This window comes from Electrona antarctica (genome assembly GCF_951216825.1).
Source record: "Electrona antarctica genome assembly, chromosome: 5".
Lineage (NCBI taxonomy): Eukaryota > Metazoa > Chordata > Actinopteri > Myctophiformes > Myctophidae > Electrona > Electrona antarctica.
In genome coordinates, this window is record NC_136810.1 from 52,198,956 (window position 1) to 52,214,228 (window position 15,273).

Genomic DNA, 15,273 nt, shown 5'->3' on the forward strand with positions numbered 1-15,273 from the left:
CTAGATGTACCCTGAGCTGTTTACTGTACATATTTTTTATTTACTACTACTTTATTTAGGAAATGTTTATATGATGTTGAGCATAGTATTGTATTTTTGTCTATCTATTAAATGTTTCGATTAATTGAGTACAAAAGGACCCCAATGGAAACAAGCCATAGGCTTTCTTGGATAAACCCTTTTAGCAGACATTGTACTGTACTTCCCCGTGCTTGTCCATTCAAACTGTTAATAAAGTATTCAGTCAATCAATCAGATACTTATATTTACTTATGTGGATATTTATATGAATTGTGTGTTTTTTCTATATTCAGGCAGATCGTTTCCCCAGACTGGCTGGCAGATTGAGCGGCTCGATGATGGAGCTGCAGACATTACAGGACGCTCTGAAGGTGGAGATCCAGATCCATCAGGTACAACAAACACCCTCAACAGCCAATATTTCTTTGAGCAAGACACTTAAAGGGCTTTTCACACGGAAAGTGGCTTAGGGACCCACCTAGTAATTGATTTTCAATGAGAGGCCCTACGTTTGGGTAGGAGGGCGCAGTCGATCTGACGGGTGTATGCCGTGAAATTGTCACGTTCGTGTTCGCGCTCATCTCACATGCACTCGATTATTAGATGGCGAACGAATATAACTTCTCCGCAATCTGACTTTTCAGAAGAACTTTATATCGTGTTAACAGTGAGGGCACATTCTATCAGTTGCAGTTCTTGTTTTATACTCCGTAACAGTGTAGTACAACAGCGTCGCTTACAAAATAGAGCAGATCTACAAGCCTACCATGCATTGGTAGCTGAAGTTGGTAGCGTGTAGATCTGTTCTTTTTTTCTCATACACACACACATACAAAGTTCCCTCCCTCTTTTAACGGCATGGCTCTACAGGACTTGAGCTTATCTGGTGAAAGCACGGATGAGTTGGTCTGTAAAACAATTTGGAAAAAGAATGGTCCCCTCAAGCATTAGAAGGTCCTTCTAATGCCAAGTACACAGCCAGCATGTAAATCCACTAATCCAGACATTAAATGTCAAATACACCCAGATTAACCTTATATCTAAATTAAATTTCCAACCTATCATTTAGGGGTGCAACAATTTAATTGAATTAATCGATTTTAAACAATTATGAAAAATAATCGATTTGAATAAAGTACCGGGTAATTGAATCAGGGTTCCTACGCAACTATGGAAAAGTATGGAATTTCATTTTATACTTTTCCAGGTCTGGAAAAGTATAGAAAATGGAAAATAATTTATGGAAAAATATTCATGTTTCCAGACTATTACTGCTGTTCTATTACTGCTGCAGGCAGGGGACTTGGGGGGGAGCCTCCTGGTCCTTGCCTGGTCGGTGATTCCAGCTCATAGCCTTTAAGTGCCTGGGATGTTCATACTCACAGGGCGACCAGGGTGCCTCTATACATACATTCTGGCACGGTGGCACCAGTGGGCCTTTGCACGTCGAGGCTTCGCCTGGTGCTGCACAATTAATTGAAAAAATGTCACCTACATAATCTCAAATCCTAAATTTGAGCAAGAATCGTGCAGTACTAGTTGGCTGTCCAATTCATTTTATAGTTACTCTTATGTTTTTGCTACAAGAGAGAGACTTTAAGAGAGGTTTAAGTCGAGCACTTTGATGTTGTCTGTTTAAACCATTTAGGCCTGACGTCGAAATAAAAAAAACGTTCGCTCTGAAAGAATATATACCTATTCAAAGATTTGTGCCGCATTTTTACGATTTTTCAAAAATAGCAGACCTACAAGTTCATAGCGCGCCACTCGGTGGCGCGCTATGAGCTTGTGGATCTGCTATTTTTCAATAGCTAAAGTATTAGCAGTAACAGTAACAGAATGCTTGAAACACCAAAAGGGGTTCCCACCCAAAATGGGTTAAAGCCAACACTTACAGACTAAAGACAAATATTTTCATGGAAAAAATGAGAACCTGTGAGAATCGTGATCTCAATTCTTGCGGAGGAAAATCGAGATTCACATTTGAGCAAGAATCATGCAGCACTAGCTTCGCCCCCTTGGCTTCCCTATGGGAGTATGGACACCCCAGTCACCTACAGTAATACTGTAGGCGACAGCACAAGCTGGAACCACCAACCAGGCAGGTTATGTGTAATTGTGTATACATACAGCAACAGACTTGATGCCAAGCTGCCTCTGATTGGCCTACCGAACGTCTCCTTCTGTGACGCACGAGGAACGGCTTCGCCTCTAGTTATGTGTCACATTTGCGAGCATCGTCTGCTTTGTGTAAATGGGGACGCCCCGCGACTTTCTCTACTTGCGGGACTCTGGGGGACGAGGATTTACTATTCGGTCCATATCGGGTTGCAACCCGGAAGTGGCTGAGTCGGCTCAAGCGAACTTCGCAACGTCGACACGACAACTTGCGCCCTTTAGCTCGGTGGTGTCTCGTGGCTCAAGTTTGCTTGAGACGGCGCCCCTCCGTCCCGATCTAAAACTATACTTTTATCGGCCAAAAAACAAGTCTACGGTTGTTAGTGTTGATAGTGATGGCAGCGGGATTCAAACCCGGTAGGTGTGGATCATAGAGTATAAAGAAGGATAGAGACTGAACTGGCACGAAGCTCTGCCCCCCTGCTATTCATGTCAGTGGAAGTTCCTCAGTGGCGTTTTGAAGCACCCGGAAGAGCCGTCTACTTCCGCCTTTTTTCGATTTGGGCACCAAAATTTGGTGCCCAAAATGCGGAAGTGCAAACGCGCTCAACGTTAAAGCCCAGCTGCACGGGGTTTCCTCATCATACTTCCACGGGTCCGCCTGCAGTCCCTCCTCTTACCACTAGGGCCCAGTGCTTCAACGTTGGAGAGCCTCACTGGCCCCTTGGTGTGGATTGGGAGTCTAATGACTAACGATGCATGCTACGGTTTGCTACCCAGCTGGCTGCTAGAAAGGGGTTTTCTGGCTGTATTAGAATGTGAGAATTCCCTGCCTCGCGGGTGCTTTATTACTTAGTAGTAAGGGGAGCGACCCGCAGGCCTGAAATTAGTCTGGAAAAAGTATGGAATTTTGAAATTCCAAATGTGTAGGAACCCTGTTGAATTTCAAAAATACAGAAAAGATTTTTGATCATCTATTTCTGCCATTTGTTCAGAAGATCAGACTAATTGATTAAAAAAATTAAATCTAATAGAACTATTTTCATGTTGTAAAAAATATATGTATTTTGTAAATGCACTTTTGATTATTCGACAAATCAAAAGTAATCGATAAAATAATCACTAAGAAAATAATTGATAGTTACAGCCCTACTATCTTTACGTCTAAAATAAGTTTACAACCTGAATCATTTAAACTAATGTCGCTCTCAGATTGGGTTGTTACTGCATATTAATCAAACGACAAACGATGGAAATATCAGCCATAGGAAATCGCTTCTTAAATAGCAGTTTTACAGTTTTACTATTTATGCTTATACTCGTTTATATTTTGGGGATATTAGTTTATGTAATAATACACTGACATACTGTATTATGCATTCATACAATGTTATTGCAATTTGTTTTATAGCAGTACCAGTTTCAGCCACTAAGTGTCACTATGGTAGAGGTGTTTCTTAATTCTTTTCTTCCCATGTTCCTCTCCCAGAAACTGGTTGCCCAGATGAAACAGGACCCTCAGGTAAGCTGCAGTCGCCTGCTCTGTCCCATCGATGGCACTAACAAACAACCATGTTTCTGTTATTAATTAACCCATTTTGACCTGAGATCAGATTCTAAAAATGTCTTCTACACACTGACAGTTTTCTGAAAAAGCTATGTTTCTATGTCAGTCGTTCTTCGATTTTTCAAAAATAGCAGACCTACAAGCTCATAGCGCGCCACTCGGTGGCGCGCTATGAGCTTGTAGATCTGCTATTTTTCAATAGCTAAAGCATAACATAATGCTAACACCAAAAGGAGTTCCCGCCCAAAATGGGTTAATACATGATCTAGAACAGTGGTTCTCAAGCCTTTCAGACCTGCGACCCCACCAAAATAATCATATTTGAACTGACAAGCACTTAAACTGTAGAAGATGAGGCATTTGTTTGACTCTGTTCCACAGACTAATATTGTGAAAATAGCGTTGCGAGGCATTGTGAGCATGTAGGTCAGCTATTTTCACAATATCTTTTGTGTGTAATGTGTGACAATTTGGCCAATTGTTTGACCATTTTATAGTATAGTTTGTTACTTTGTTCATCTCTTTTGGTACAGTAATGATACAAAATAATGAAGATACCATGTTTACCGTTGAGGGAGAAAACAATGTTACACATTTAGCAAAATCACCGACCGTTTGAGAACCACCGACCTAGAGCAGTGATTCTAAAACTAAGTAATGCCAAATGTTCAAAAGACCTTTTGAAAATAGCAGATCTACAAGCTCTCAACTTGGCGCATCACAATGTGCTGTGAGCTTGTATATCTGCCATTTCCAAATAGCCGCTATATTGGGTTAAAGTGGTTAAACTGATTTTGGTGCTATATGTGTACCTCAAGGACCACTGAGTCCTTGAGGTACACAAAAGTCTGTGTTTGTGTTCATGACGGTCCTATACTGAGATAAGCAGCAGCACTGTCTGTCTGACTCACTCTGTTTCTCCTTCTATTCTCTTCATACTGTATCTTTCCTCTCTGTTTCGCTGCGTCTATCTTTGTGTGTGTGTGTGTCTCTGCTGCATGGCTTTTCGTGTGTGTGTGTGTGTGTGTGTGTGTGTGTGTGTGTGTGTGTGTGTGTGTGTGTGTGTGTGTGTGTGTGTGTGTGTGTGTGTGTGTGTGTGTGTGTGTGTGTGTGTGTGTGTGTGTGTGTGTGTGTGTGTGTGTGTGTGTGTGTGTGTGTGTGTGTGTGTGTGTGTGTGTGTGTGTGTGTGAAGGAGGAGTGCTGAAGCAGTCTTTGTTGTTGAAGCTGATTGGTGTTGTAGCTTTCAGAGAGCAGACGGTTATATTGGCGTTGAAGGAATCTGTTGATGAAGCAGACCGTTTGAAGCAGATTTCTTATGTTGAGGCTGACTGTTCATGTTTAGTATTGAAGCAGACTAGTCTGTTGTCAGTGAAGCTGACTGTTCATGTTTAGTGTTGTTAGTGAGGCTGACTGATCATGTTTAGTGTTGAAGCAGACTAGTCTGTTGTTAGTGAAGCTGACTGTTCATGTTTAGTGTTGAAGCAGACTAGTCTGTTGTTAGTGAAGCTGACTGTTCATGTTTAGTGTTGTTAGTGAGGCTGACTGATCATGTTTAGTGTTGAAGCAGACTAGTCTGTTGTTAGTGAAGCTGACTGTTCATGTTTAGTGTTGAAGCAGACTAGTCTGTTGTTAGTGAAGCTGACTGTTCATGTTTAGTGTTGTTAGTGAGGCTGACTGATCATGTTTAGTGTTGAAGCAGACTAGTCTGTTGTTAGTGAAGCTGACTGTTCATGTTTAGTGTTGAAGCAGACTAGTCTGTTGTTAGTGAAGCTGACTGTTCATGTTTAGTGTTGTTAGTGAGGCTGACTGATCATGTTTAGTGTTGAAGCAGACTAGTCTGTTGTTAGTGAAGCTGACTGTTCATGTTTAGTGTTGAAGCAGACTAGTCTGTTGTTAGTGAAGCTGACTGTTTATGTTTAGTATTGAAGCAGACTAGTCTGTTGTTAGTGAAGCTGACTGTTCATGTTTAGTGTTGAAGCAGACTAGTCTGTTCTTAGTGAAGCTGACTGTTCATGTTTAGTATTGAAGCAGACTAGTCTGTTGTTAGCGAAGCTGACTGTTCATGTTTAGCCCATTTTGACCTGAGATCAGATTCTAAAAATATCTTCTACATCCTGACAGTTTTCTGAAAAAGCTATGTTTCTACGTCAGTCGTTCTTCGATTTTTCAAAAATAGCAGACCTACAAGCTCGTGGCGCTATGAGCTTGTAGATCTGCTATTGTTCAATAGCTAAAGCATAACATAATGCTAACACCAAAAGTGGTTCCCCGCCCAAAATGGGTTAGTATTGAAGCAGACTAGTCTGTTGTTAGTGAAGCTGACTGTTCATGTTTAGTGTTGAAGCAGTACAGAATCAAGCATTTTGTTCTGTGTGTGTGTGTGTGTGTGTTTTTACCAGCTGCTTCGTAGAAGCGGCAGGTCAGTGTTTGTTTACCTGGGAAACTTGCGACACCGCTAGTATTTCTGCTCTGGTAGACTGACACCGCTAGTGCCTTAGACTGACACCGCTAGTGCCTTTCTGCTGAGTGTTGCCAAGTCTGCATATTTCCAGCCTAACGTGGATTCATTCACAGTTGCTTGCCTGGTTTGGTTTTTGGAGGCTGCTTAGCTTATTTCTGTCACGACAGTTGCCACCACTGGCAACAACCCATAACATCCCATCGTCTGCACGGCATGGCTAGTCGAGCAGTTCTGATTGGCTGCCTCGTCTCCAGCCATGTTGCCTCAGAATTTTTCAGGGTCACTAATTTGAGCATAACAGCGGAGCGCAGCTAAAAAGTGGCATAACGTCAGCAGCAGACCCACAGATAATAATAATGCAGCTGGTAATTAATTGATTTATGTTTTCTCTCTCCAGAATGCTGACTTAAAAAAACAGCTCCATGAACTACAGGCCAAGATCACAGCTCTCAGTGAGAAACAGGTACGTTTAATACAAACTTTAATTTGACTGAATTAATACTGCATCATCACAATCCATTGTTAATGCTACCGCTGGCAGCACTGTACTCTACAGTGTAGAGTACAGTGCACCCTTCTACACCCTTCTGTGGAGTATACTGTATACGAAGGATGACACATGCAGATGATTAGATGAGCAATTCATTAAGTCCAAGTCCAACAGTAGATGATTATATTCGTCCATTCCTATTGTTTTGAAATAAGCCAATGCGAGTTTGCCACATTGACTAAATGTTTTAAATAGAGTAGACTAAAGACTATTGGTTGAAATGAGCCGCAGGCTTTAATATCACCACTCTGGGTGATATGACATTTGTAATTGGGTTCTGGTGTTTCCACGTTTCCTTCTATCCTACTGGAGAATGGGTTCAGAGTCGGACAAGCTACCCGATTGTAGCCTGACCTGCCCGATTCATTTTTGGAACATAAAAGTCCAAGTGTCGTTGGATATCTAGGGAAGTAACTTGAGGTCAGTTCCTTCACTGCAGGCTTTTCTTTTAGACATGTTGGTTACACATTCTCACAATTTAAAAAAATAGCAGACCTACAAGCTCGTAGCGCGCCACTCGGTGGCGCGCTATGAGCTTGTAGATCTGCTATTTTTCAATAGCTAAAGCATAACATGATGCTAACACCAAAAGGGGTTCCCGCCCAAAATGGGTTAACGCTTAGGCCGCCAGCATTTATTGATAAACTGTGATATAATTCACGCCAGCATTTTCCCCCTTTTATTTTGAAGAGCCTAAAATCCAGACCGGATGTGATCTTATGTTGGGGTGTCTGTGTGATGATATTTTAGCAGCGCCGGTCGGTAAACAGGGAGGGATGATGCATCATGCAGGGCATCACAGCGTCGGCTCTGGGCCGTGGAATAAACTCTTGTTTTGACCAAAAATGCCATCTGGGACAAGGAATAGGAGATACAGGCGATTGAAAGAAACAAGATAGAATGGGCGTTTATGGGCACGGCGATCAAGATGGCGCGATCCAGTGTTATTGACAACACCAGCTAGCAACCCCATGCGAACGTGAGTAGCATTATGACTTGATCAATCAAAAGCACTATAAAAGACCCAATTGCCGTACATCAACGGCATTGGTTAAGCGTAACATTTATTAATTGCTTTTAATTGGCGTAGATCTATGCCAATGGTGGACTAAGGCCTCACTCACACCTTCGCAACAGACTGATGTATGCTTGTTGTATACAAAGGGTGTGATACATCTTGCCCCAATGCATTTCCAATGGGAGTCACATGGTTTGACACAACATTTGTGTTGTATGAGGGGGAGGGGGGCAGTCGAAACACAGCCGAAAGCCATACAACAGCTTGTAGTCCAAAATGTTGTATCAAATCATGTGACTTCCATTGGAAATGCATTGGGGCGGCCATGACACTTGCAACATTCATACAACAAGCATGCATCAATGTTGTATGCTAGATCGAAAGGTGTGAGTGAGGCATAAGTGTTAACTTGTGTGAACAGACTCGGAGCCATACAAATGACAATGTGGTGCAAGAAAAATCATGCTGCCATCATTCCTGCATTGACAAACTGGCTGACTAGTGTGGTGACTGTCTACAACTCGGGATCCGAATCATCCCGATGGTAAATTCCGACGGAGCATTAGTCCGACATGCGGGAACAACGCTCGGACCAGCGCTCGAACATGCGCTGCTCCCGTGCTTGAGGTTATGGTTAGGTTAGGGTTTGAGGTAGGTTGTTGGTCTAATGACCGTCAGACCAATAATGGTGTCTTAACCCATTTTGACCTGACCTCAAAATTAAAAAAAAATCTTCTAAATCTTCCAGTTTTCTGAAATAAATATTTTCACGATTTTTCAAAAATAGCAGACCTACAAGCTCGTAGCGCGCCACTCGGTGGCGCGCTATGAGCTTGTAGATCTGCTATTTTTGAATAGCTAAATTATAACATAATGTTTAAAACACCAAAAGGGGTTCCCGCCCAAAATGGGTTAACTAAAGCCTGCATCTCTACAACTCTACATCATCTTTGGAAATGGCAATCTTGATTCAATATTTCACCTATAAGTGCAAAACAATGTTACGAGAACAATTAATGTTAATTCACTTAAAAATACATTTCAAAGGCAGGTGTAGAAAAGTATGTTGTGAAAAGTATCAATATGTTTTCCACATTTTCCACGTTTTCCACATTTGCTAATATTGAAATTGCCTACGCAATACAAAATCGCATCCATACCATCAGTTTTCCACAACTTGGAAAATCAACTGATCCCAGACCTGTGGCTATGTCTGTTACTGGTGGCAGAGCCAGAGGCACACAGAGCTTCGCTGCAGATGCATTATGCATGCACGACTGGATGTCAACACAGCCAGCCAGACGCGATTTATTATGAATAGAATTATTAGTCATGGCCTGTAACTTTAGTCCAGAAATAACAAAGTGGGACTGCTTTTTGGCAATATTCTGCCTCTGAGGTGGATGCAGATTGCAGATGGAAAGGCAAAAGATTAGCAAAAGCAGATCTGCAAAAGCTATGTTTCTATGTCAGTCGTTCTTCGATTTTTCAAAAATAGCAGACCTACAAGCTTGTAGATCTGCTATTTTTCAATAGCTAAAGCATAACATAATGCTAACACCAAAAGGGGTTCCTGCCCAAAATGGGTGACCTGCACCCATATCTCTTCAGAGACTTAGTTAATGTGGTGTTAATATAATTTAAAAAGTTAATTGTCATAACAAACTAAATGGCTTTTGATGGCGCAATGTGCTGAAGCTCTACCCCACACGATCAATTAATTCTCCATCATGACATTGGTACATGCTGAAGAGAACAAAACTTCAAGTAAACAATGCATGTGATGGAGTCTAAATTAGCCATTATTGTTCCACATTTACAAAGGAGAACTATAAGAGGCAGTGGCCACTGGCCAAATGAATGCAATGTAATCTGGCCCTTTTTTGGAGTGGGAACTGCAAATTTATATTTGTCTCCACCAGGCCGAAGGCATGTGGAGAGAGTATGTTTTGCACTCCGTCCGTGTGTGTGTCCGTCCGTCCGTCCGTTACCAGCTAATCTCCGGCCCGATCCATGCCAAACTGTACACACACACTCCCTGGATACCAACGACGAACCTCTGCCCCAAATATTCCACAACGGCCTGTTATAGCGCCACCATGAGGCCGATTTTGGAAAAACACATTTATGTAGATTACTCATACACATTTCATCCATACATCACACAATACGGTATACACTATCTCCATAGTCATGTGATCAATACGCATCTGTACCATTTCCCATCTTCCATCCTGATTGGCTAAGATTGGCTTCCAAAGCTCACATGATTGTTTCGAACAAAATGCCACAAATCACAAACGGTGTGCAATTTCCGTGAAATTATACAGGCACATTTCCACTAGGCCGAGGACAACATGCCAATCTTTTTTCCAAATCAGCCTCACGGTGGCGCTATAACAGGGCAATTCCTGTTTTTACCTATAACTGCATCGATCTGTGTACACTCCCTAGAGGCCATGGAAAAACAGTTTCCCTGCATTCCTCCACATCTGCCGGTTATAGCGCCACCATAAGGCAGATTTCTGCAAAACACATTGTTTATATTATCCAAATATCACGCAAATCCGTACAAATGATCTCTGTAGTTATGTGATCAAGACGAGTCTGTTAGATTTCTCAGATTAAGGCTAAAATTGCCTTCCAAAGTTTTCAGGAGTGGCCCGTTACATACAAAATGCTGCAAATGTCCTGCTCATCCAGAATTCTATCCTCAGAGATGCTATGAGTGATCTCATCTGGCAGCGGCTCTGCATTTCCTCACCAAATTGAAGAAACTCCTAAACATTTTGCCAAACATCACACACACCTGGTGGAGACCTGTGCCCAGAAGGGCACTTTTTCTAGTTCTAATCATTAACTTGACAGACTGACCTTTCTCTCTGTTCCATCTGTTATAATTCTAAAAGAAGCAATAGTGCTAAAAAAATGCAATTTAGTAATTATTATGTAATAGTCCATTTATGTTTTTAGGGGGACATTATCGTGTCTTGTAGTGTAGTGGTTAGTGTAGCTTATAATAGATAATAAATGGTAACTTTTTTTCTAGGCTAGGCCGATGCCCGTTGGAAATGCATGCCCCTCCGGTTATGCAAAGTTGTGGTATCCAGTTGTCAGAGTGCATCTATAGATTTGTCCAATGTCCTAGCAGACCTAGCTCATTATGTTGGCTTACAGTTGGAGAGTTCAGTCATTGTAACTGATGCCCATATTCAAGGACACGCATAATAACTAGGCCTGTCACAATTATTACATAATCGCAATTATTTGAGATAATCCCAATTATTTTGCATAATCGTTAGCATGTTGAGAGAGGTTCATAGTCAGACATTTTTAAACATTTTTTCAAAATATTGGAAATAGCAGATCAACTATTGTTTAAAGGTGTCATGGCATTACGTTTCATTTATTTAAATTTTTTATTTAAGTTTTATGACCTCAATTACACCCAAACAACCTGAACTTACTTTGAACATTGAGTGGATTTTCTGTGGTCTGGGGTTTTCTCGGTGTTCCGAACCCTTTGGAGCTGCAATTAAAACAGGAAAACAGGCCTCTCAACTGCTGGCAATCCCTATGTCATATATGGGATTTGTGGAGTCTTACCTCACACTACACAGGCAAATCAGAGCACTTGTTTGAGCCACGGAAAATCTACTGAATGTTAAAAGTTCATGTTTTTTTTTGGGTGCAATTCAGAGCCATAGAGTAAGACGCAAAGTTACGCAAACTCCCTTCACTTCATGGGGCCAGTCCAATGGCGGCTCTTCTACATAGACTTTTATTGAATGGGGACATCTGGAAGTTTACGGAATGCATTGGAGTCTATGGACTCGCGCGAGTACATGAACCACGTGGCCTGGGCTGTTTTCTGCCCCCTCAATGTCGCAACTCTTCTATTAGATGGCTCTGAGTGCAATTGATCTCAGAAAACCTGAAAAAAATTACAAAAACGTTTTCTTATGTCACAATCCCTTAAGTTAAACACATTTTAGTATACAATATAAAATTGCCATATTTAACCATAATACAATATTTATTTGGATTATTTGGTATCGGTCATTTGTTTGTTTATTTATTATTTATTAATGTTTTTGTCATGTCTGCCCCCGTGCAAGTCTGAAGGAAAGAAACGCTGTCCACTGCTACACTGTGCCACTTAGTGTTCACATTCATTTATATTTCTGTCACCGTTGCATATGATAATTGATTGAATAGAGCGAATAACAAAAGGTAGGATTGTATATGCAGGATTATTGTGACAGCAAGTCGCATTTACTATGAAATCGTACATTTTTCTCCGTCAGTCAGTGTATCACTCAAAATCCCCATACATGGGAAAGCCCCCATATATGGTGCCCAGGTCTCGTGACAACATCATGGATGGAGATCCCTGATGTCATCAATATTGGCCAACAACTCTACATCTGACCTCAATCCATATGTCAGAACCTGTTCTGATATATGGATTGAGGTGATGATCCTTCTCCATCCATCATTCCTCTTCGATGTCTCCCTTTTGACTGATACCAGTCAAAACTCTAGACGGGCCTGCCCCAAAGTTATTAGTGTAACCGGCAGCCGGCGAAAACTAGAGTTCTCAACAGGCCCGAAAATTAAGGCCCGGCCCTACCTCGGCCCTAATCAAACCCTATACACTCAAGAGAATGTCCCCACTACCACTCATCTCCATATATGGAGCTGACCTGTTCTGACATTCCATATGTTTATCTGACCTTATCAAACCCTGTACACTCAATACATGCTCCTTATATGGCCAGTACAGAATTCATGCCAAAGCGCCAGTGCTCGCCCAGCAGTCTTCCGTCAACGAGGCGGATGCGGGCACAAGGGCAAGGTTGCTTTTCGCCCTCAGGCGTTTTACTGAGTATATTACCAGATTAATATAATAATGGACAGGTTAATGATTATTGATTACTAGAAATGCACGATATAATCTGTAGTGTATCGGTCACAATTTCATAATTGTGCACCCCCCTATATTGATTACTGTTCATTATGAGCAGAGCGGACTTGTAGCATTGAGGGTCTGCTGGAGAATGCAGTGTTGTTGCCAGGCAACACTAAGACTTCATCTGTTCTTCATTCTGCAATTCTGGGTTGCAAATGTCATTGTTCTGTCATACGTGTGTGTGTGTGTGTGTGTGTGTGTGTGTGTGTGTGTGTGTGTGTGTGTGTGTGTGTGTGTGTGTGTGTGTGTGTGTGTGTGTGTGTGTGTGTGTGTGTGTGTGTGTGTGTGTGTGTGTGTGTGTGTGTGTGTGTGTGTGTGTGTGTGTGTGTGTGTGTGTGTGTGTGTGTGTGTGTGTGTGTGTGTGTGTGCGCACCTCATTGCTTGCATCACACCACAGGGCTTGTTACAGAAGCTACTGTATGTCACACATTCTGAATGGCTGTTATGCCTATAAAGGGCTTTACATAGCATGCCACGACAGAATAGTTGATCTCATAACAAAGGACATATCTAAAAGTGTTACACTGTCTGTGAGAATGTACAAACGTTCCTGTGTCAAACCTTCCATGTTTCAACTCTGTGCTGAAAATCCTGAAATGTATTTGCACATCTCTCTGCTAACACACCAGATGTTGTTATTGTCAATGAAGAGAACAGATGAGTTTCCATTCTTGAAGTGGCCTGACTGCACCTTTGATTCTAGCTTAGAAGAAGCCTTTATGACCAAGGTCATTAAATGCCAGCCGCTCCTCCAGAGTCCAGACCATCAGAGAGCTAGGCTGTAGGTGCAATCTACTTGTGTTTATCTTTGGCAGCCTAGGACATGTACTTGTAAGAGGCTTCCAACAAAAAAAGCACCTAAACGGCTTGCAAAATTCTGTGAAATCTCGTCTACTATCGGGTATTTGTCCGGTATTTGCGGATTGCATTCTGTACAGCACCGTGTACATATTTGTGTCCTAATCTCGTGTGTGTGTGCGCGTGTGCGTGCGTGCGTGTGTGTTTCGAGTGACAATAAATCAATGGTCAGAATTTTTGGTCAGAATTTTATTGAAAGGATAGCCCCTTGAGATGTAGCATCTCATTTTAGACACACAGGTAAAAAACATTACATACAGTACAGTGCAGTTACACAAATAGACAGTGCACAATAGACAATACAGACATGTACAGATACAGTTGGCTTGCTCATCCTCTCCCACCCACTCCCCCATCCCCCCAACTCTCTCTGGACAAGTATATTGAGAGTACAGTACAGTGACTTGAAACAGGGGTCAGAAGTAAACAGCAGTACGGGCAGTGTTTGTAGCATGAACAGGTTGTTTTGAGGTGTGAATACAGGGAAGTCCTGAAGCAGCCAGGGGAGGTCACAGATCTTATAGAAAGAGGAAGATTGTTCCAGTCAAATGGAGCTTTGTAATGGAATGATCTATGTCCGGATTCAGAGAATATTCTTCTGGGAATAGCAAAATAGGGATGTTGATATGGGGATGTATAATTGGTATATAGTACCAGTGACTGTTTCAGGTATGGAGGGCAGTTGAAGTGCACACATTTAAAGATGAATTGGTACCAGTGAAGTTGTCTTCTTGCCTTAGGCTGCAGCCAGTCAAGTGAGCTGTATAATGGTGACTGACGGTACAGTAGTATTAGCTATATATTTTGGCTGTACAATTTGGAGACTATTGTTTAGAGAATATTATATATACGGTGGCAGCCCTAGTCAGAACGAATTCTGAACACCTGGGAACAATGCACTGATTCGTTCATTGGCACCACTCTGTATCGCTTTGCAGTCAAGGACACGACCCCGTTTTCTGCCCCGGGGTGGGAGGGGCTGGAAGTAGCACTGAGGCTTGTGATTGGGTGAGCCCTCCTCCGTCTCACCCAAACTGTAGGGCGAAGGTCCCGCCCACCCCGGGGCATAATACTAGCTCCCATACCGTGGGGATACTCTTGACGGGGGCCTCACACCCGGTTTGTCTAGTTGTCGTGAAGAATCCTTAATCTCGTCCTTCTTAACCTTTTTACCTCAACTCGTCCCCTCCCAGAAAAAGGTAGTGGAACAGTTGAGGAAGGAGTTGATGGTGAAGCAGGAACCAGAAAAGTTGCAGCTGCAGCTTCAAAGTTCTCCAGCAGGGGTCGACAAGCAGCCTATCCTCCTGCAGTGCATCCCCAGCCACCAGACCACCCCTCAGGGGGTCCAACAGGTCAACACACACACACACACACACACACACACACACACACACACACACACACACACATTTTAAACAGAACAGTATTTGGCAAGTTGTTTGGCTTTGCTCTTTGTCATGCCAGCTATTAGACACACACACACACGCGTGCATGTGCGCGCACACACACACACACACACACACACACTATGGCTTATTGGCTACAACTATAAATTATCTTTTTAGTAATTATTCTATCAATTCTTTTTTTTTAATAATCCAGGCCGTAACGGTCAGGGGGAAGGAATTGTGTTTTTACCCCTGTCCGTCAGTCTGTCCGTCTGCCTCTGTGAACACTGCTGGACTGATTGCCATGAAACGTTCCACAC

General features: G+C 42.3%; 1 protein-coding gene across 2 annotated transcripts in view; it reads left to right on the forward strand.

Annotated features, from left to right (window-relative positions):
• The window catches only part of phf21ab (PHD finger protein 21Ab), a 41,548-nt gene that overhangs the window by 8,222 nt on the left and 18,053 nt on the right, over positions 1–15,273 (forward strand). For both annotated transcript variants that reach the window (XM_079501670.1, XM_079501671.1), the window contains exons 5-8: positions 315–413; positions 3,629–3,661; positions 6,565–6,630; positions 14,759–14,917. In XM_079501670.1, coding sequence (XP_079357796.1) covers positions 315–413; positions 3,629–3,661; positions 6,565–6,630; positions 14,759–14,917 — 357 coding nt within the window. The remainder of the gene's footprint in view (positions 1–314; positions 414–3,628; positions 3,662–6,564; positions 6,631–14,758; positions 14,918–15,273) is intronic.